At 44.2% G+C, this 22,056-nt stretch overlaps 2 protein-coding genes across 5 annotated transcripts; one reads left to right on the top strand and one right to left on the bottom strand.

Moving 5' to 3' along the window:
- Nucleotides 1-7: 7 nt before the first annotated feature.
- Nucleotides 8-16,849, bottom strand: tax1bp1b (Tax1 (human T-cell leukemia virus type I) binding protein 1b). Of its 4 annotated transcripts, none has more exons than XM_076027336.1 (18): nucleotides 16,677-16,849; nucleotides 12,491-12,684; nucleotides 9,257-9,359; nucleotides 8,759-8,949; nucleotides 8,388-8,546; nucleotides 7,356-7,504; nucleotides 6,999-7,089; nucleotides 6,251-6,436; nucleotides 5,859-6,110; nucleotides 4,988-5,158; nucleotides 4,544-4,619; nucleotides 4,076-4,194; nucleotides 3,860-3,985; nucleotides 3,269-3,349; nucleotides 1,795-1,990; nucleotides 1,518-1,687; nucleotides 597-682; nucleotides 8-232 (listed from the first exon to the last, which is right to left on the bottom strand). In XM_076027336.1, exons 2-18 carry the CDS (start codon nucleotides 12,665-12,667, stop codon nucleotides 34-36), a joined length of 2,532 nt encoding a protein of 843 aa, XP_075883451.1. In that variant the 5' UTR covers nucleotides 12,668-12,684; nucleotides 16,677-16,849; the 3' UTR covers nucleotides 8-33. The 4 variants fall into 4 exon arrangements, with proteins under 4 accessions (XP_075883451.1, XP_075883458.1, XP_075883442.1 ...); XM_076027343.1 differs by lacking the exon at nucleotides 16,677-16,849 and adding an exon at nucleotides 14,156-14,314 and having other exon boundaries at nucleotides 7,356-7,483; XM_076027327.1 differs by lacking the exon at nucleotides 16,677-16,849 and adding an exon at nucleotides 14,156-14,314.
- On the top strand, nucleotides 14,808-20,317 carry hibadhb (3-hydroxyisobutyrate dehydrogenase b). Its single transcript, XM_076027427.1, has 8 exons — nucleotides 14,808-14,977; nucleotides 15,458-15,618; nucleotides 15,706-15,815; nucleotides 15,914-16,035; nucleotides 18,454-18,587; nucleotides 18,736-18,812; nucleotides 18,936-19,092; nucleotides 19,606-20,317. The coding sequence occupies exons 1-8, from the start codon at nucleotides 14,908-14,910 to the stop codon at nucleotides 19,771-19,773; spliced, it is 999 nt and encodes a 332-aa protein (XP_075883542.1). The 5' UTR covers nucleotides 14,808-14,907; the 3' UTR covers nucleotides 19,774-20,317.
- The last annotated feature ends 1,739 nt before the right edge of the window (nucleotides 20,318-22,056 follow it).

The raw sequence follows: 22,056 nt of genomic DNA on the forward strand, positions 1-22,056 counted from the left end.
GTGTGTGTGTGCATGTGTGTGTGCATTTCTCTCTTAGTCGAAGTTGAGCGCGTGGCCGTCGAAGTGGGTGAGCACATGGTTCTCAAACACCTTCTGGTCGCAGTCCAGCGGGAACTGCTCGCTGCACATGGGGCAGATCTTCCAGTGGCTCTCCACGTGCTCCTCAAACTTGCTCTGGTCGTAGTTGGGCGGGAAGATGACCTCGCACAGTGGACACCGCTTCATGTCCATGCTGCAGGGGTGGGGTGGGGTGGGGTGGGGCGGGGCGGGTGGGGAAGAGGCTCTGACAGTGAGTGGGGGGAGGGGGGTGCTGAGGTGGGCGCAGGCCGGCTAATAAAGAGCATGTGTCTGATGCGTGGTGGGTGGTCCGCTCCTGGACTGATACCAGCACTAGTGTGCGTGTGTGTGTGTGTGTGTGTGTGTGTGTGTGTGTGTGTGTGTGTGTGTGTGTGTGTGTGTGTGTGTGAGGTGGGAGAGTGCATGTATGTACAGTGTGTAACAATGCAAAGGCTCGGCAGCCGACCTCGCTTGGCATTTACGAGAGGGCGTGTGTGTGTGTGTGTGTGTGTGTGTGTGTGTGTGCGTGCGTGCGCTACCTGGGATCAAAGCAGAAGGCGTTCTGCCCATCGTTCACAAATGGACTGCGGGTTTCACACACGGTGGGCTCTTCGTTAGCGTTGCCCTGGAGAAAAGAAGCAAAAACACTCAAAAGAAACTCAAAACTCGCTGTACTGATGTTTTTCGAATGACGGGGAATGGGAAAATGTGTGCATTTGTGATGTCACAAAGGGCCCTACTAGCCCTCAGGGGGTTTGGATCTACCTGCTTGACACTGACAATCTGATAATAGCTGCGTCTCCATGACTGTTTATTGCAAAATAAAAGTGATAGTTCTAAAATTCCGACAAAGAGCAATTGTGATTTGCAGGTGTTTCCATTGAATGGAAGGCGGAATTCTCTTAAATGTCATCCCCGCAAGACATTCTGCCATAAATCAGCATTTCCATGTTGTTTGCTGTCCAGAATGGTTTTTACATTTTCCTCTTTGATGACCTGTAAAAAATATTCCGTCTCCTCCTCCGTCCAATCATAACGCAACATTTTCACTGGTCAGTGAACTGGTCACGTGACCCCGTACGTCACGTCCGCTGACGTGTCAATGTGAACAAAGTGTTTCCATGACACTTTTTGCGATATTCCTCTATATGGGTACTGTACGTGTGGAAAAACCACCTCATGAGAGCGTCAAGACCTTTTAGCCGTATTTGAAAGGTTTTTCCAAGTTGAGTGATGGAAATGCAGCTACTGTCTCAGTCCAACAGGATGCAGAAACAGACCATGTTTGCCGGAGGGCTGTAAACATCGGGATAAATGTGCTGTTCTCTGGAGATCCAGAGGTTTTGCTTTGACAGTTTTAGTCACGCGAGGCTGTTTTAAAGCAGAAGATGTGGAAGTGGCTGTGAACTGGCCTATGGTCGGGAGGCGGGGGTCTCTCTGATCTCTCTGCAGGGACTCACATTGTTGTTGTTGTTCTGCTTCTCCTCCGACTCGTCGTGGCCTTCTGGTCGGCTGTGGTTGCGGGTGGGCTGGATACACACGACATTGCTGTCCCAGGAGGGCGGGCCGACGGGGGGCAGCTTCAGCAGCTGCTCGTCTGAGAACTCCTCGTCGTCCTCGTCATCTTCATCTGCGCGGTTGGACAGAAGTTGAACCGCTTCCATTCTGCGGCTGCTACTGCAGAATGTTTGAACAGGTCGGAGGAGGACGAGGGGAAGGGAAAAACACCAGACCGACCTTTGGAGGCGGACATGGAGTGGTACGGGTTCCCGAACTGCAGCTTGCTGGGGCTCTGGGAGACCAGCAGGGGGGTGGGCGTGTCCTGGGCGTAGGGGACGGGGTACTGCAGGAGCAGAGGCCCGCTGGGGTTGGTGCTCTCACCGCTGCCACCCTGCTCCGGCTTCCTGCTGCTGCTGCCGGCCTTCTGCACTTCCTGGAGGAAGAGGGGAGGGGGTTTATGAAAAGTTAAAAGAGAAATCTCCCTTTGCAGAAAAATGATTTCTTCATTAATGTACACCACCAGTCAAAAGTTTGGACACAACTTTTCATGCATTTTTTTTTTTTTTTTTTTTTTTTTTTAAACAGCTTTTTTTTTTAAAGCTCTACAGCTTTTTATACTGCAGATACTGAAGACATCAAATATATGAGCAAGATATATGGAATTATGCAGCAAAGAAAAACACCATCAATAACTCTGAATAGGCTTTTTATGAAAGGTGGCTATTTTGAACAATTGAAATATAAAACATGTTTTTGAGTTATTTGACACTTTTATTGTTTCCTACATAATTCCATGTGTGTTCATTCGGAGTTTTGATACCTTCAAATATCAATCAATGTCAAAAAAAAACTGTGGCGCAGTGGTTAGTGCTGCCGCCTCACAGCAAGAAGGTCGCGTGTTCGATTCCCGGGCCTGGGATCTTTCTGTGTGGAGTTTGCATCTTCTCCCTGTGTCTGCTGGGTTCTCTCCAGGTTCTCCTTGTGTCTGCAGGGTTCTCTCCAGGTTCTCCAGCTTCCTCCCACACTCCAAAAACACGCATGTGAGATGAATTGGAAACTCTAAATTGATGTGAAGTGGCCACTTGTCCAGGGTGTCACTCTGCCTTCACCCTATGACAGCTGGGAGAGGCTCCAGCAGACCCCCGGAACCCGAGGGCAGGACGGGGAGGCTATTGAAGATGGAAGGATGGACAACTAATCCCTTCATCACTGTCGCTGAAATGGCAGCGACACATTTTTCTCGCCCATGCAGAACAAACTCATCACGCAGCTGCAGCTCCTCCAGTCCAATTCTGTGTTTTTCTCTCTCACACACGGAACAGAGTTTAATTACAACTTTCGTTGAAAAAAAAGAAAAGATAAAAACTGTTTTTGTTTTTTAAAGTGGTTTGGGCGTTATTGATGTCAGCGGCAGACGCCAATTTAATTTACAGCTCAAACCACAAATTGGGTCATTTTGCTCGTCACGAGGCGGAGCGCCGTTTACCTCCGCGCTGCGTGTCGGGCCAACGCCGACCCCGCTGCGGTCCGGAGTAATGGGATGGAAAATAAGACGGAATTTACTTTGCTTCTGCAATTACGGGCAAATTAAACGCGGGCCGGGGCGGGAGAGGGCGAGCGGGGAGAGAGGGAGAGACGCCTTTTTTCGAGGGGGGAATATTTCGAGCGAAGTAAGAAGTCTGTAAAAGAGAAAATGAGAGACGTCACGCACCGCTTCGGATTTCTCCCTGGCGACCAGTGCAAGCGCCTCCTTCAGCCCCTTCAGCTCCCGGCCCTTCTCGGCTACCTGACTCTGAGGTCAAGGCACACGGGGGAGAAAGAAACATTAGACAAGCGCTGCTGATTGAAAGAAAGGATTAATGAGTGAAACATCCTCAGACGGTGACGTTAATTGATCGCGGTTGTTAAAAAAAAAAAAAAAAAAAAAAGACTCTGCGGACGACTGATTTACGCCCCCTCCCCCCAGATTACGTCTCGGGGAGAACAGCAGAGCCAAGCGCAGCATTAAGGCAGGCAACCAGAGACGGACTCCTCAAAGCTCGGCTCGGTTTGTTTCCACGGGACGACATAAACAACCGTAAAACGTCGTCTCGCCGCCGGGGCCGCTCGTAAACAACGCTGTCAGAGCGTTCAGGCCGCGCTCCGCCGGAGAGAGACAGCATCAAAGGCTTCTTCCTCCCTGAGCTAAAGCAGCCGTGTCCAGCGCCGGGGTGGAGGAGGAGGGGGGAGGGGGGGGGCGAGAGGTGGTGGTGGGACGCAGACCTGCCTGGGAGGAGAGACGGCGGCGCTCGGCCCCACTGACCTTGTAGCGGTCCTCCTCGGCCGCCAGCTGCAGCTTCAGGTTGTCGTTGATCTTCAGCTGCTCCTTGAACTTGGCCTCCATCTTGGCCAACTCGTCGGCAAACATGCAGCTGCGATCCTTCTCCTCCTGCGGAGCAGCGGGGAGCAATTGTAACCTCGCCATTGAACAATTTATTTTATTTTATTTTTATTTTAATAAAAAAAAAACCTTACTGACCATCAGCAACTGCTTGCATTTCCTGTACTTGTCGTTGCGGTCGGACGCCTCCCTGCTGATGCCTTTTAGCTTCTCCTGGATGAAGGCCTCCAGCAGGGGGTCAGCGGAGCCTGGGCTTCCTGTCAACACAACACAACACAACACGGAGCAATGAGGCAGGCGACTGTGTTGAGGGTAGAAATATGACACATACAACTAAAACTAAACAAAAACTACTAAAACACCTAGAAAGGTGCAAAAAGATCATTTTGATTTGATTCTGAATAGATTCTCTCTTTTGTTCAGTTCAGTGCAAAAGCTTCTGGCAAAGAGTGAAACCCGTTTCAGGATTTCCTTCTTCTAGCCACCATCTTGCCGTTAGTCAGCTTTTTTAGCAAGTACATCTATGATTCTGATGGCTTGACGGTACTTTCACTACATGACTTCATCCACTAGGTGGCCATTCGGTCCAGTGGGCTGCAAGCCTACCTGGCACTGAAGCATCAGGGCTGACTGAAGCAGGGATCATCATTGTGGCCTCTGGTGCTGAGCTCCTCTTCAGCTCCTGCAGACGACGGCAGGCAGGTGAGAAACAAACCACACAAGCCAGCGCAAAGACAAACACGACATCTAACGCACCCAAATGGGATAACATCACCAAGCGTGGGCAACTTGGAAAAACCTTGACCCAACTTGAAGGAATTATTAATTTTTCAGTGTTTTAAGAGTCATTTCAATAAACACCGTGGGGCTTCAAAGACAACGATCTTGTTCTAACTTTGCTTTTGTTCATTTTCAATTGACATTAAAGCAACAAGTTTTCTACTTATCCCTTGATATTTTTCTCCTATGAGGTGGCCCACCAAAAAAACCCCATAGTGGCTCACCAGTCAAAGAGTCGGCCCACCCATGGACTCCAGCAGCAGCACCTACCCCTTGCTGCTCCGACAGCCTCAGCATTTGCTTCTGCAGCCGCTGGCATTCCTTGTACTTGTCCTTGTAGTGCTCGGCGGCCATGTGCAGCCGCAGCTTCAGGTCCTCCACCTCCCTCTGCAGCTCCGCCACCACGGCAGGGTCTGCAGCTTCCTCCTCCGCCCTGGTCTGCTGTGCAGGAAACCCAACAACAACGACAGCGGGGCATCAGACTCACGTGGCAGCAAAAGGACCCGAGGGTCACTGTGACGTTGTCAAGTTGCAAAAACATCCTTCCGATTACGAATGATTCACGTTTTTTGCTTTCTTGGATTTTCAACAGTAAATTGTGCAGTTGGAAAAACTCCTGGAAAAGAGTGAAACCTGCATCAGGATTTTCTACATCTATTGAATAGCTTATTGTCTCGATGCGACTGTTAGTTTGAAATACTGATACATGACCAGGAATTATTTCTATACTGTTGAACAGAAAATTACTACTTATGTTGGCCAAGCTGACGTCCATCATGGACAACACCTCCCACCCCCTGCATCACACTGGAGAGCCAGCAGCAGCTCCTTCAGCTCCAGACTGCTGCCGCCGCAGGTCATTGCTGCCTGCAGTCATCAGGCTGTACAACTGCACTCAATAACATCCATCGTCTAAACAGCTTACATTTTTCTCAAAGGTACAAAAAAGATTTATTTATTTGTCAGTATGTAGATCGCTGTAAATCAAACTGTCCATGCATTTGGAAAAACACAAACAAACAAGTTATTCCTTCTTCTTCTGCACAACCACCTGCCCAGTTCTTTACATTGAACCTGAAATACAGCATTACAGTCTAGTCGCTGCAGCTCTTTCAACCTGTCAATCATCTTCCTCAGTTACCTCCTGCTTGGCCTCCTCCGCCTTCATCTGCTCCACCAGGCGCTCCAGGCGAGCGCAGAGGGCCTCAGCGTCGGCCTTGGCTTTGCGGAGAGCGTCCGTCTCCAGCTTCATGCGGTACAGCTCGGACATGGTGCGGTCCCGGGCGCTGGACGCGTCCCTGAGCTCGGCGGCCAGCAGGGACGACTGCTGCTGGATGGCCTGGAGCTGCTCCTCCTTCTGCCTCACCTGCTCCTTCAGGGCTTTGTTGTCCCCCTGCCCACGACAAAGACGCGTCAAAAAAAGTTCACGCATCTTCTGGTCAAGGCCGTCACTGATAGAACAGCAGACCGAGAACGACTGTGAGTGGGTTTACTGTGATGCTGCTCGGAAGCTAGGAAGGGAATTTTCCGTACCAAGGGGGAAACTTTGGCCAGGACCTCTCTGTACTGTTCCTCCTTCTCCATGAGACAAGTCTGGAGGCGCACCACTTCCTCTTTGAACTGGGCAATGATGTTTTCCTTGTTCACATCCACCGACTTCAGCATCTGGAGCTCCGCACTCAGCTTTGTGTTCTCCAGTTCCCGGTTTTTCAGGTGAATCTGTGGCGCGCGCAAAACACGCACAACACAAACGTTAGGAAATTTAACTTAGCCGGCGCTCGTCTCTTTTTATAAAGCAACAATCACAGTCTAGTAGCAAAGAGCGCGTGACTATTAAAATAAACGTTGCATGACCTCAATTACAAAACAGAGATTTAGGGAAGACTCGTAAAGTTTTCCTTTCGCTGCAGCCTCAGAGTGATGTTGCAAGTTAAATGAGGGATGGGGTTAGGGCTTCATTTCCTTGGCGACATTATAGCCAGTGGCACTCCCACTTCCTGTGCACTGCCCACCACAAGAGAGACACAGGAACGCCAGAAGGAACCGGGATGAAGACAGACAGAAAGAGGCCCGGCCTGTTAAGACTGACGCTTTGAAATGGAATAATGACAGCAGAAGACAAGGAGCTGCTGAGCCTATATAGCAAGAAAACTGTTTGAATCAGTCAAACAGTTTTCATAAAACAGATGGATAGATATAGAGGTATAGAGATGTAAATTCATCATTTTGCAGAGGTTATGTGAACACAAAACACAAAATATTAATGCTGTCAGTGTGATACCTTGTAGAGTTCCTTCTCATCCTTCTCATTCTTTAGATGAGACTCAAGGGCCTCCTTCTCTGTGGTGAGTTTCTTCAGTCTATCCTTCAGACTGAAGAAAGGGGATTAAAAATTGTTAGCTTCAATTAAGTGAACCTGTGTGTTTGAAATAATAACTAGTTACAAAGATGAATTCAGATTTTATGTTCTCGTGCTGCGATGGATTTCTTTTTGACTGAAAGTTGCAAAACTAAACAATGAGTAAGTTGCTATTAGAGCACAACTTTCTTAAAGTTCGATCCCTACTTATTTCTTCACTATTTATTACAGAGAGGTGAGATAACATTTTGAAGGGCCACAGCTGCAGTCTGAGCTTACCCGTCCAGCTCAGTCTCCTTCTGCAGGCCCTTCTGAGTAACTCCGATCAGGTCCTCTTCCAGTTGTAAAATTTTGGCTGTGGACTCCACCAGCCGCCTCTTCACTTCCTCTTTTTCCTCTTGCAGGCCCTGGGAAGAATTGTGAAACTCCTGTGAGACGATAAAACATAATGTTCAAGGCAGGAAGTGCTTAAACACACTGAAACAGAATAAAAAACTAACTAACTTAACTGCAATTTAACTGTGAAATAAATAAACCATCTGGACATTTAATGTGAAAGCCTAGACAGGTTCAATTCTCAAGACCACTTTCTCCCCTCTGCATTTTAGAGAAGCCCGTTCAAATAAAAAACTTTAATCGCCTTTTAAACCCAAATAAAATGAACGCCTCCACTTTGAGCTTTGAAACTTTAAATGGGCCATCAAACGACGGCACTGGAAATATTGAAAACAAATTATTATTATTTTTTTACAGTTTGTTTATAGACTGATATTTAAAATCTTTATATTCACACCACGTAAAAATTCATATAAAAAAGTATTGCCATAAAATTAACAGCCACAAAATCTGTAATCGTGTTTTCATTTTAAGGCCATTTTAAAAGCAGCAGATTTATGGTAAACGGACGGCAATATGAATTATTACTCACGCTGCATTTAAGACTTAATGTTGTGCAATAAAAAGCTGACTTGTAACTTTGATAATAGAGACATTCATATCTGTCAGCCTATGATTTACTGTCATTTTTAAGGGAGTTTGGGGAGCGCTGCATGCCTGCAGTCCTTCACTAGGGGGTGCTGTGAGACTGTTTGGCCAAATTCAAAACTGGACTTTGGAAAAACCCCTGAACTGGAACATAAATCATCCAGAGGGGTCTTACAATCGGCCAACATCAGAGAGGAGTCATTTCACGGTGTATAGGAACAAGCCTCTTGGTGTAAAAAAACATGTTTCCTCAGAATCAAATTATTTTTTCAAACTATTTTTTTCTGGTCTCGATGTTGCCGGTCGGGTTCAGCCTCCTCTGCTTACTTGATTTTCTTTTCGAAGCTGGGCACAAGTTTCTTTCTCCTGCTCGAACTCCTTCTGCAGGCTCTCCTTCTCGGTCTCCAGCTGCTCCTTCTCCTGCTGCAGGGCCGCCATGTTCTTCACCAGCTCCTCTTTCTCTCTCTGGGCTTCTTCCACCTTTTGCTGCACATTAGGATAAATTGTTCAAGATGTGCTGGTCATTCACATTTTAACTCACTTACGGTAAAAGCAGCACTGAGCCCCTTTAGTAATTCATCTTCTACATCACTGTCCTTTACGTCCATTTTAAAACTAATATGGCCTCGGAAATGATATATAGTGAAAGTTTGGGATGTGGGGGGGAGGGGGGGAGGGGGGCTCTAGGTAAATTATACCTCCAGAAAGCCAGCTTTGGTGGTGACCACCAGGATGTCAGAGTTGCATTCATCCTCCACGGTCAGGAGCTCGTCTGCTGACGGACTGTTGGCCCGGAACTGGAAGGGTGTGCTGGCTCCCCGGATTTCCCCTTTGTGGGTGACGTAGCAGAACTGGTAGAACTCGCCGTCGTCATTGGGCACATAATATCCTGTTGAAAGACAAGCCAGTCAGCAAGTGCATCAAGTTGAAGCATCATCCTGCAAGATTTGCCAAAATCTGATTTAAAAAAAAAAAAAGAGAGAGATTCTGCAGTTGCGTAACTGTCGCCACTGGCACATAAAACAGTTAATCAGACGCTCTAATTTACCTTTGGGTTCCGTTACTATTTCATGATTTCTATCACAAAATTCTCATTTCAATCCATCCAACAAGCAGCCGGTCAAGTTTTACCGCCAGCCTGGCGTGCGGCTGCAGAGCCGTGCCACAGTCGTGTCAAAGTTTTGATGGGATCTTACCCTGGAAAACAACCGTTCTGTGGACCGCCGTTCCCTCCACATAGTTCTCAGGAAGAGGAGACCACAAGAATGTGTAATAGTCCCTCGCCGTGCTCCAGCCAACCTGTGAGACATTGAGGGGGGAAAATCGAGTCAAGCGGCGGTTCTCACCACATCACGGCAGCATAATCACAATGGAGGATTAACGCGGAGACTTCCTAGAATCCACCAAGAGTTCCTTCCAAAATACCTCAAACAGGTTTACTGAAATAATCAGGAGGGTTTTTTTTTTCTTAAATCTATGTTAGGAAAAGTATATAAGATCATTAAACTGTTGCTTTTTTTTCTCCCCCTCAGTGGGCATAAAAACGATGACTCCTGTAAAGCGCCGCTGTGTGTGTGCATGTGGCCTGGCCCACATCGTGAACAAGCCCGACTGAGGAAATGTAGCTACAACTCACTTCTAACAGGAAGAGGGAAATAGGTGAAAATTTTATATATAGGCGACTTGAAAATGAAAACCAAAATGTAATTATATGTATTTTATGTGTTGCTAACTGATGGCTGATGAGGAGGGCGAGTTACAAAAAACACATCCATAACAGCCGGGGGCCGTAAAACTGTCAAACAAAATCAAAGTCACATGCAGCTGGCTGGTTCTCGCTGTGCACGCTGGGGGTTGCACGTGCATCCACAACAAACCTTGTCAAACCTTTCTTTTTTTTTCACTTCCAATTTGTTACACACACGCACGTCCCCCTCCCGGCCCCTCCTCCCTTCCCCGAGAGGGCAAATCATGGGTCCGTGTTGTATCCATTTCAGTGCACCAAGTCCAGTTAGGGATCTCCTTGCTGCACAGGAACCTTTATCTTCTCACCTGCCTTGTGTGCAAGCAGCCTGCCGGAACACATGGTTTTATCTGAGGCGGGGACAGAAAGCCCTGCTGTTTCCAAAACCCCCAATTGTTGCGCGAGTGCAGCTCCAGCTTCCAGCAGTAAAAACCAGGAAGCAATTAAAACTTGCACCTAGTTAGTGCGTGTCATTACTGGGGGTTAGCCATTACCAGTCCACTCATTAAAGCATCAGGGCTGGTGGTGGTGGTGGTGGTGGAGGAGGGTGAAAACTGAAGGCAGCTCTTTCACAGACAACAGGCTGCTTTGCAGCGACTGAAAAGGAGGTCGGGGACGCTGAGTATTAAAACAAACTGGACTGAGCAAAGGCTGACGTGGCAACACAGAGCAAAAACTGCCAAAAACACAACAGTGTCAATCAATACAACTCTTATTTTAATGTGAAGACGACATGCTAATCAGCGCTATCTGTCCAAAAAAGTAGCCGCAACCTTAGAATCTGCCATTCACAATGGGGTTTCTTTTTTTAAAAAACATTTCTGTATTTTGCAAAACCACCGTATTTTATGATTTATATTTTTTTTAAATGATGGGTGTATTCCATAGCTGTCCTGCCGTAGAACAACCACCCCAGGGCACAACAGAAGAGTGAGACAAAGCCAATCTAGCAGGGAGGGGGGCTGCAGTGGAAACAGACAGACATGGGCTGCAGAAAGTTCTGATAGAAAATTCTGTAAGAAAAGATTCCTAGTGTCTTTGATTAAAAAAAACAACCTGTGCAGCAGTGGAGAAAGATTTTTGGCCACCCTTAAAATCCTACTTGGCCCCAATTATTTTTGACAGCGATATCATTTTTGTGTTCAAACGTTTGGCTGCGGAGGCACACAAATAGAAATTGTTGTTTAGCGTTGTTCTGTGGATATGTTGCAAGGACGTCATCTTGGTGAAGTCCAGAGTTGGGCAGAGGGGTGCACATGCAGCATATGGCTAAATGTTGGTGACTGCATTAAATGGAACTGCACTTGGAGACATCGGACTGATTCTTAGCGCAATACAGTACGTTAAAAAATGTATGAGGTGTCACTGCTGTCTTTACTCGTGTCTGGACGTAGAGACGGGTACATTTAGAATATGCGCTTCAAACAGCATGAGCAACATTCCTCTGTGAGGTCAGAAACTGTTTGGGTCATGCAACATTTTCACTTTTTTAACAAAAACAGATGAGCAAAAGCTGGTTTTGGCCGTATGCAAACTTGTTGTCCAACCCGTAATCTTTGTCCTACCACCATCATCATATTGCTGCTTTGGCTATAATTACTTGAAGCTGACGTGCAAATAAATATAATGTTTAAATACACAGATCACGCTCAGCTGAGTTATGCTTATTAAAATAATCTTTTGATTTACAGACGCATCACTCTCTGGCAGATAATTCATCCGAAAGAACCACAAATCAAACGGATTTGAGCAAATGGATTTAAAATTAAGCAAGAAGAAGAGCTATGTAATTAATTTGAGAACCAAATTGCCTTTTCCAACCAGTTGGAGCTCAACAGGCAAAGAAAAGCAAACAGGGAATCATAGCACACGCAAACATCCTCTTGCATAAAAATGCTAAAGTTTGGCATCACACGTCTCATCTGTCAGCGCTGCCAGGAACATTTACACAATTTACGACTATACACTCAAACTTTTCCAGCACCACTATGTGTAATTACAGGCTAAAGAAAATAGTATTAAGGCCTAGAGGGCCCGGTGGTGCCAAATTGAGGATAAACACAATGTGATTTTGCATCCAACTACAACAACATACGGAATCTAGTAATTAAACAGCTACCAGACATTACCTGAGCCACTTTCCACAACCTGACATGAACTCATTTCTCTCTGGGATTTGGCAAAACAATCACTCTCTATTGCACAAACCTGAACCAAATGTGAACTGGACAAAATAACAGTTAATAACTGACTCACTGAAGACTGCGACAAGTTTACTGACAAGTTGACTGTCTTAACAGCTTTGCAGGCTCCGGCAGAAATTACCCCGAGGCCAATACATGACCGACGCTTCACACAAGCGCTGTGCAAAGTCAGAGTCAGAGCAAACAAAGAGAGCCAGTGTGAGATATTCAAGTGTGACATGGGGTTTTTGAACAGCTCCATTGACTTTCAGAAATGATCTTGACAATGCCCAGTCTGTGAATTTCTTTGAGCATCTCAAAATCATTAACTACTGCGTCATGCTGAAAACAAGCTGGATAACATCTTCTACAGAAGTAACAATCCATGTCCATGGGATCATGTAATATCAGAGACTTACCTTATAATACACAAGAGAATACATGTTGATTTGATTTAATTTAAAAAAAATGATAGTGTTGTGAACCTTGAAAGGGTTATTCACCTTGAATATGCCAACCCAGTCCTTTGGGTGTGGTTTGATGAACTGCGTCAAGGTGTAGTGACATTCCAGTGCTGCATGAGGCAGGTAACTCTTCCCCACGTTCTGGAAGATGACGTGGGCAAAGTTTGACGTATCCATGTTGTTTTCCGATAGGGTCCCGTCCAGGAAGAGAGCCATAAATTACTCAGCAGTGGCTGCAAAAGGAAGATATAAATCACAAATGATCACAAACATGAATTAGTTTATAAATAACAACAAAAAAAAGACCACTGTAAAAGTTAAAAAAAAAAAAAAAAAAAAAAAAAAAAAAAACTATTTGAAGGAAGCAAGTGTGTGATTGCAGATTTCAAGAGTCTCTTGTCAAACAAATGTGATTTGGACACATGACAACAGATTATATAGAACAGTGGGTTTTTGTAGTTCAACAAAGTAGAGGCAATTCCCACATGCAAATCCACTGCTGATGTCACCGATGTTTCACTGCTGCATGTGAGTGCTAAAAAGGCTAAAAGGTCCAAGCAAGCACTTTATTTCCCCCAAAACTGGTGTAAAAATGTGCACTTGCAGTAACACGCTTTACCAACTAAACATTCTGACACTACACAACAAACCATGTTCATGCGTTAGGAGTAAACACGTACAATTGTTATTAACATCATTAGCATTAAGTGATGAATGAACCTGGAGTGTAACTTTAAAGACTTTGACAATGCGTACATTAATATTCTCACTCACTGTGGCAACATGAGCTTCTGTTTTAGTGATTCTAGATTTGTTGAAGGATAAAAAAAAAAATGTTTTCCTTGTTCCATTCAAACAAACAACATATTTCAGCTCCTCTAAGTCCAAGTAATGAAACAGGGTTAATAACGAATGTTAGTGACTTAGAACAACTACATGGTTGTCCTTACGCTCAACTTGTTCGGACTTTAGATTCAGTCACGTGTCCTACCCATTCCCGTTGGAAGAAAACAAGGAATAAATATTAACATTTTACAACTAACCAACCCAACATAAGCAACAGTGCTGAATTCACGTAGTTAGCAACAGTGACGACCTACTTCACGCGAGATGATCATTTGGTCCTCAGAGGACAACGTTTGACCGTCGCAATTAACTACACCTATACCTAACTTTATACCTATTTAAAAAAAAAAAAAAAGATATATATTTACAAAAAAAAAATACCCGTAAATCATTTAACGATGCCATTTCAAACGTCTACGCTGCTGGGTTCATTTTATGACGTAATGTAACAAACTATTAATAACCGAGGCGACAGAACCTCCCAAACGACGACGCCAAACTACGACGCGAGGCCTATTTTGACAACACTGATCATATCTGGCTCAGTTAGCAACACAGTGGGCTAACTAGCCGTAACCAAGCCAAATGTAAGAAGAAGTCGCATTTTCCACATAAACTTATTGTAGTCTCGCTGTTTTTGCGATGTTATCGAACGCTTTACGATACACAGCTATGAAGGGGAACGACAGCGAGGTTCTCAGTGTCAACTGGAAGAGAAGGTTAGCTCACGTAAACATTAGCAACGGTGCGACTCCTGTTAGCGCCCCAAAGGACATTTCCATTTGTCGTAAAACATTCGAATTTTTTTAGGGATGGGGGGTTACGGTTTTAAGCTTAAAACAGAAAATATACACATACCTGGTTGCCATGTGGCACCGTATTTGAAATCCGACTGTATCATAAAACAACTGTTGACGCAGTTGAGTGCTTTCCCGACCCTGTTGGCTTCCTGGAATCATAACAACATTACGTCGTTTCCGGAAAGCGGACCATCTTGGGAATCCCACCTTCTTGACATCATGGGACATCGGTGAGATGTTTCCTTTGACTATTAAAAATTTTCTGACAGGCTGTACCAATAAATAAATCATTGTATAATTTATTCTACAACTTTGTTGATTTGCTGTTTTTATTTTTTTAGACCGTTATTGCACGTTTCTTACTTCGTACCGCGACATAATTGAAGTACCTAGATGTTTAATTTAAAATAAAATAAGATTTTTATTTTTATTTTTTTAATATTTGGGGTTTGGGGTTTAAAGGCAAAATCAATTTGCACTGGAATGACAGACTAGGAGATGAGACACGTAAAATGCAATTATTTGTGGTTACGTTGATTTATGGCTTTAAAATTAATATTTTTGTACACTTGCGAAACAATTATTATCATAACACATTCATGTTGCTTGTAGAAACATATATATATAATTTATGTAATCGTAAAATAGACACGTAGCGTCACGTAAGCGCTCGTATCGTATGCCCTCCCCCTTTCGCTCATTGGGTAGATTGGGAGGCGGTGTTGTCCGCCTCCGCGATTTGATTGGACGAACGAGCTGTCATTAGAATACGCACTCTTTCGTCACGCGTCGGGTCAAGGCGAAAGAAGCATGGCCGCGGTGCTGCGAGTGTCCCGGTTCCTCCCAGGAAGGTTTTGCAAGCATGTCGCCTTTGCAGTCAGTAAGTGTAACGAGTCAGTTGTTAATGTCGTCAGCGCACGTCGTCGCGCAGTGTTAGATGTTAAAGTTGTGCCACGAAGGCTTGCGAGAACACGGAAACTGTACTTTCCTCCAGTTTCTGTCCGCAGCAGCAGCAGCAAGTGTCTTGTCTTTCTCGAGCTAAACATGTGCTTTCAAGTAATTCATTTTTCTTACTTTTTACCTTTTTTTTCATAAATGAAGCTAACAAGCAGACCTGTTTCTATTTTTGTTAAACGGTTGCAGTGTCCTTCAGAGTATTTCGAAATGACCAATAAAAGCACCTCGGTGTTCCATTTCATACGCTTTTTATGACATTAGAACGGGAAAGCTTTAAAACACAACATGGCACGGATTTGCAAAATTCCAATCTAAAATAAGTTTTGCTCGACCGAGAAAATATTTACATCTGCAATACAGTAAATTGCGAGTGACATTAATGTGGTTGGCTGCGATGTTCTAGTGTCATCGAGGTCTATGGCCTCTAAAACGCCGGTGGGATTCATCGGCTTGGGGAACATGGGAAACCCAATGGCAAAGAATCTGCTAAAGCATGGATACCCGATCATCGCCACAGATGTGTTCCCAGAGTCCTGCAAGGAGGTGCAAGAGCTGGGTGCTCAGGTAGGACACTTCAAGCATTGCACCATGAACCGATTGCCATATTATTTTTGGTTTTTCAGCTTTGATGATTTGTTTCAACTTTTACAGATTGTGGATAATCCCGCTGATGTAGCAGAAAAGGCTGACCGCATCATCACCATGCTCCCCTCTAGTCCCAACGTCATCGAGGTCTACACAGGCGCCAACGGCATCCTCAAGTACACCTCTAGTTCTGCTCACGCATGCACTGATCACGGCTGCATCATACATCATATATGGCAGTCGCGTCATTGTAATGGATCTGGGTTTTCTGCAGAAAGGTGAAGAAAGGCTCCCTCCTCATTGACTCCAGCACCATCGACCCAACCGTCTCGAAAGAAATGGCTGCTGCCGCAGAGAAGATGGGAGCAGTTTTAATGGATGCACCTGTTTCAGGAGGTACATTTTTAAACAACATTTTTTTCCGTCACGATTGTCTCAGTTTTGTTTTTTAAGTCTGCCACCTACTATTTCCTTACGGATTGGCCAATTAAAATCTTTATCTATTGTTGAAAAGGAATATCGGTGAGGGAAAATGAACAGGTAAAAAATTTGGGTGAACAAATCAGAATACATCTCATTGGACTTTAACAATGGGTACTGTGGTAATTAACCTGTTTCTGTTCATTGTGGAAAGGGCTGCAAAGCCTGAAGGTTCTGTATTATTTCTGTTTTGTATCAGAAAACCTCTGGAGCAGAAGTTTCAAAGAAGGTTTAGATTTAAAAAAAAATAAATAAATGAATTATTTATTTAGGGTAAATTCCACCCTAGCGTCTCCTGCATTACTAATTGTAAGTTATACGATCCCCTTGTAGATGTATCGGCTCTTTTAAGCTCTGGTGGTATATGTAAAGCACATACCAGTTTTCTTTGCTTTCTGCTGTGATGTAAGGAAGGTTCTGTTGGAAATATGTATGGGCTGACCATAATCTGTGACTTATTACAGTGTAATAAGTGACAAAACCTCTCCAGCTAATGCACTGCAGTGAAATCTTAAAACAAATGTTCTAAACAAGCAAAGTGTAGAGGTGTTTTGTACCTTCTCTGGTCCGTGTCATCCTGGAGTGTCTGCACTCGATACTAAATTCAATATTCTGGGGGCTTCAAATTTAAGTCCTTAAAAATGGCTTGGCGTAAACCTTCAGTTCCAAAGCCTCTTTAGTCTTCCTTTTCTGTCTTTGAAATTCAACCTTTGTAAAGCAATTGTCCAATTTCCTGAAAAAGTGCATATGGTATAGATTGTTGGTTCTTTTTGCCTGTTTGTTAGTTAGTTTTTATTTTGTGAGTTTGGATGGGAGGGAGTGTCATTTGTAGACTCTAGATGTGAGAATCTCTTGTATCCCCTCTCTAACTCTGAGCGGCTAACATTTTACCCACACTTCCTTTGGCTGTTGGCCTTTGTTCTTTAAAGCGTGGAATATTTCAACATGAAGTGGAGCGTCATGTCAGTAGATTGATCCAAACTTTAAAGCCCTGCCAGCTCAGCCACACGGTCCATCCTGCATATCAACCTTTGTAACACGGCAGTTCCTGAGTGGCATCGTCGTTCTTTCTAGACGTTTTCATCACGCATCAGAAACGCATTGCAGAACTATTGATCCTTTATGTCTCTATGGTGCAATTTCCCTCTGCACTCTTAAGAATTTATCTCTCATGCTGACTCACGGGTATTTAACTTGTTGGACATTGTCCCAAAGCTTCGCTTGCCATGGTTCCATCTTGTTGGAAGTCACTAAGTACTTATGGAACACGATGCAATGGATGAGGTACATCATTGGATGTACAGCATAGCAAAAGAATTTGCCATGATAAGCTTTCATATGTGCTGTGTGCTTTGTCAGTGCAAAACTGTTTGAGACCTGGACAGGTGAAGACTCGTCACAGGGCCAAAAAATACCCTTCTGAAGCATTTCAGAGGCAAATCGTCTTGTTGGGAAAAAGTTTAGAATGTAGTGAAACAGTAAGTTGGAAATGCAGCTAGTGGTGCAGGAGTCTAGAACTACAGTTGTGCATATTATGTTCATAACATGAGTGAGTTAAATATATACTTTTTTGCCTAGTTAATGGATGTAGAAAATGGCTCTCAGACAGCCTGAGAGGAGGCGGGGCTTCTAACAGAAATATTCCTTTCTATAAAGTCTTATGCTTGGTGGGGGAATTCACACAGAAGCTTGAACTTTGTTTGAATTTGGCCTAAGCAGCATCCAGGAAGCCGCCTAATTTGATAGATTGGTCTATTTCACTGCCGGGCCGTAAAGATCAGTCATAATTGACAGGCTTTGGGCCTGTGATCGTGCACTGGGATGAAAGTTTTCCAACTTACTGCCTACAAAGTGTGATGCACCATGTGTGTGATTGTAGTGGTGATTGAGCTGATGAAAAGTCAAGAGTGTCATACTTTGATGCGTCTCGAGTAATAGCAGCCTGAAGCTCAAGAATGAAGCTTTTTGAACGTCTCCAGTGGTTGGATGGAAATCAAAAGGAGAACACTGGAGCTGCAGAGCCAGTTAAATCCACTGCGGGTTTCAACGTACACTTAAAAGCACACATGGTATTGGCGGCTTAATTGAGTCAGTGTGTGGCTGATGTATGTTTCCTCGTGTGAGGCAGTGTAAGGACCAGAGCAGTTAGCTGCAATAGCTGCCTGAGGGACTGGAGAACCAGCCCGGGAGGTTGGTGAAGGAAGTCTGTCACTGGATCTGGAATCTTTGGAGCTGAATATGTTAAAAAAAAAAAAAAACAAGAACAAAAAAAAAAACTCTGGTAGAGAACATTAACCTCCAATCACTTAATTTGTCCGTCTTTTTTTTTCCCAGGTGTTGGTGCTGCCAGTTCTGGTAAACTGACTTTTATGGTTGGAGGAGCAGAGGAGGAATTCACTGCAGCCAAAGAACTCCTCAGCTGCATGGGAACCAACGTCATCTACTGCGGCCAGGTCGGAACTGGGCAGGTGAGAGCTGGCTTTCATACTTAACAGAGTTGCTTGGCAAGCTTGAGCTCGTGAAGATGTGAGCCATTTTTTGCCGATCTACCGTCGGATAAATTTTTTGATGTAAAGAACGGTTTTCAAACAGTGATGTGGCTAATAATAATTCCAGGCTGTAAAAATCTGCAACAACATGCTCCTCGCCATCGGAATGATCGGCACGTCGGAGACGATGAACCTGGGAATCAGGTCAGTTCCTCAATTCCAATTTATTTATAAATGACTGTCCCAGTCTGTTGCAAATCTGGAAGCAGTGATGCACCGTGCAAAATAACACTGATTTTCTTCATTTATTAACTGATTTGTTCCCAGACTTGGCCTTGACCCCAAACTGTTGACCAAGATCCTCAACATGAGCTCAGGCCGCTGCTGGTCCAGTGAGGTGTACAACCCGGTGCCTGGTGTGATGGAGGGTGTGCCCTCAGCCAACAACTACCAGGGAGGCTTCGGCTCCCTGCTCATGGTCAAGGTCCGTCCGGCCGGCCGTCAATCTGTCCCTCTGTTTTTCTCTGCCTCAGCATCTGAGGCACTGGAATTTTTCCTCTCGTAGTTGTTGCCTTTTACTATTTTTTTTTTTATTTTTGCTGTATAAATGCACTGCTTTCAGCGGTAGTTGCAGTGACAATTGCCGCGCTTATTGTGAGTGAGCGAGGCAGCAGAACCTTGACTTAGATGGATGAAAGTAGTTAAAATGAGAATTTAAATTGCCTTCATCAATTCATCTAAACTTTAAAGTGTTGCAGTCCGGTCAGTTCCGTCTTTGGTTGCGTCATGTGCAGATTTTTTTTTCTTTTTTTTTTCCTGCTATTTATGTCCCCTGTTAAAGATGTGAACCAAGCCTTTATTATTGCAACAAAAAAGAAAAATTCTCTGGTGTGTGTGAGCTGGTGGTTTTGGGGTTTTGAAAGTTAAATTTTCAGCCCTGTTGGTTTTGTCTAATGAATGTTTGCTTCTCTCCTCCTCCTCCTCGCTCTCTCCACAGGACCTGGGCCTCGCACAGAACACGGCCACCAACACAAAGACTCCTGTCCCTCTCGGCTCCATGGCCCACCAGATTTACCGCATGATGTGCGCGCGTGGTTACGCCAATAAAGATTTCTCCTCTGTTTTCCAGTTCCTGCGTGAGGAAGACGGCCAGCAGCAGCAGTAATGTCTGCAGCCTGCCTGCCTCCCTCCCGCCCGTCCACAGCCTTGCCAGTTGCTGGCCCCTCCACAGGACTAACATAGCTTAGGTCGGGCACATTCTGCCCCGAGGACTGTCATTATTCCACTACGCTTCTTTTTTTTTTCTTTTTTTTTTTTTAAAAAAAAGGAAAAACACATAAAGCCGACAGAGCTCTCAGCACTTCACCACGAATCACGTGCGCACTTCTTGTGGGAAATCCTGTTTTCTGTGTGACTCTTCTTGATTGTTTTTCTTTTCTTTTCTTTTAACACAACACTCCATTCAACAGAGGATCCCCGCACCAACTTCAGCACTTATTTCACATATTTCCGTGAGTCTCTGGCGTGAGAGTGACGAGTCCGCGGCTCCTTGTGTCGAGGCTGTTCAGTCTTCCAGTGCATCGCTCCCTCTCTTTGTTTATGTTGCCCCCTATTAGTTCTGCTCATACAGTTTATTCCTCCGGACTATGGACATGTTACATCGGGGTGAGAGTGTAATATTAGAGTTGGAAAATAAAAAGTAAACTGTGGTCCCATTTCTCCCGACAATTTAATTTGAAAAGTCCTGTGATATTTTCATTTCTGGATTTTTGTTCTTCTTCTTTTACTGAAATGTAAAAATACCCGAAAGAGAAACTAGAGCATCACTTGTCTGGGTTGTTTTGGTTTTTTTTGTCAGATGTACAAGGGTTTTATTGAAACTTTAGAAAAAATGTGCATTCCTCATTACATAATGAGACAGTTAATAACTTAATAATTGTGAGTGCAAAATAAAGTTGGATACAATTAGTAATTAGTAAAGGTCCAAAATGCATCTTCATTTTTCTCCCTGAACTCTGCTGTGATCGGTTTCTAATTATACAAAAAAGTTTTTTTACAAATCTCCAGAAAACCGCATATTTAACCTTCTGTTTGCAGGCTCTCACAGGTCAGGTCAATCCAATGCTTCCTATAGACCTCACAAATGTTGGAAGGGGAATGTGAAAAAGGTGGGGGAGGGGTCACTAACCTGACAGTGGATCAGTCAATGCCTTTGTGACATCACCAAGGGCTGACTTCCATCCTAATTGTTTCAGCACCCAAAAGTTGAGCAGTGGAAGGAAGTGAAAGATGGAGGTGGAGTTGATACACAGATACATTGTTTGAAAAACACCTGCATTTGTTGTATGACTTTTAAAGCACTTCTTGCTCACATTCAACTAATGATGATGTCATGGTTAAAACTTCAATTGAACTGGAAGCATTGAAGCAACTTTGTAGTATAGTGAAGATTTTAAAACCAAGTTTCCAGCGAAAGAGCAGCACCTCCTGTTTTTCATTTCTAACTTGATTCTATCCGACTTACTTATAGAACTTCAGAACGGCTCTACTTTTGAAATTTCTAGAGAGGCTGCGGCATCAGGCAGCCCTTCCTACTGCACCTTCCTTCCGTCATGTGCAGATTTGGGGCCTCTCTCTCTCCCTCTCTCTCTCTCTCTCTCTCTCCAGACCGACTGGGGGGCGGCATGTTTCTCATCTAGTTTGCCGAGAGCACTGAGGGGCCAAGGTGCTGGAGGTCATGCGATCACAAGACAAACCCATAAAAAGTCCATTAAGCACTGTTGGCTAAGAGCCGCGTTGTCATACTTGATAGGTGCTGCTCACGGCAGCGCTTTAGTCTGATGCATACTCGCAGATGCACGCTGTCTCACATACACACACGCAGGCCCGAGTCGTCTGCTTGCGGTGCACGTCGTTTTCTTTTTTTCGTATATTGGCAAAAATATTACAGTCCAGCTGACTGACAAAATAAAACTGACTTTCAGAGCCTGTAAATGTCCCAAATAATTCATATGCATAGGTTTTTTTTAATTTTATTTTTAATGATATTATCGAATTTACGTTACAAAATCGGCGATTTCTTATTTCTTTAAATATTAGGTCTTCTTAGCTTCGTGTTTAATGACAAACAGTCGCTAAGTTTTTTTTAAAAAAAAAATTCTCATTTCTAAACCTAAAATTTCCGTAGTATATCCTCTTAGTTTGTCTAATTTAAATGAATTTTAAAGAGTTATTTGGATTTATTTAGATTTCGATTAAATTATTTTTTCCGTTAAGTAATTGTACATATAATACACTAAATTACTACTCTATACTATACTACATACTACAACTTATGCCTGCATGCGCACTGTATGAAGCCTCTCTAAGTGGTTAAGTTGAAGTCAAATGTGCAGACATCCGGGTTGAAAGCTGATTACACGTCATAATGAAATATTACGAGTGTGCA

The sequence above is a fragment of the Nelusetta ayraudi genome, unplaced genomic scaffold (genome assembly GCF_046127955.1).
Source record: "Nelusetta ayraudi isolate G7.1 ecotype Tasmania unplaced genomic scaffold, CSIRO-AGI_Nayr_v1 ptg000003l, whole genome shotgun sequence".
Lineage (NCBI taxonomy): Eukaryota > Metazoa > Chordata > Actinopteri > Tetraodontiformes > Monacanthidae > Nelusetta > Nelusetta ayraudi.

Bases quoted from the DNA above. Each gene is read 5' to 3' on its own strand.
- tax1bp1b (XM_076027336.1), bottom strand. From the start codon at position 12,667: ATGGCTCTCTTCCTGGACGGGACCCTATCGGAAAACAACATGGATACG. The intron at 6,111-6,250 runs GTACGGAAAATT...TGTCGTGGGCAG, and splicing joins TGGCCAAAGTTTCCCCCTTG to GGGGACAACAAAGCCCTGAA. The intron at 1,991-3,268 runs GTGCGTGACGTC...CTCTTCCTCCAG, and splicing joins CCAGGGAGAAATCCGAAGCG to GAAGTGCAGAAGGCCGGCAG.
- hibadhb (XM_076027427.1), top strand. From the start codon at position 14,908: ATGGCCGCGGTGCTGCGAGTGTCCCGGTTCCTCCCAGGAAGGTTTTGC. The intron at 15,816-15,913 runs GTACACCTCTAG...GGTTTTCTGCAG, and splicing joins GGCGCCAACGGCATCCTCAA to AAAGGTGAAGAAAGGCTCCC. The intron at 18,588-18,735 runs GTGAGAGCTGGC...TAATAATTCCAG, and splicing joins GCCAGGTCGGAACTGGGCAG to GCTGTAAAAATCTGCAACAA.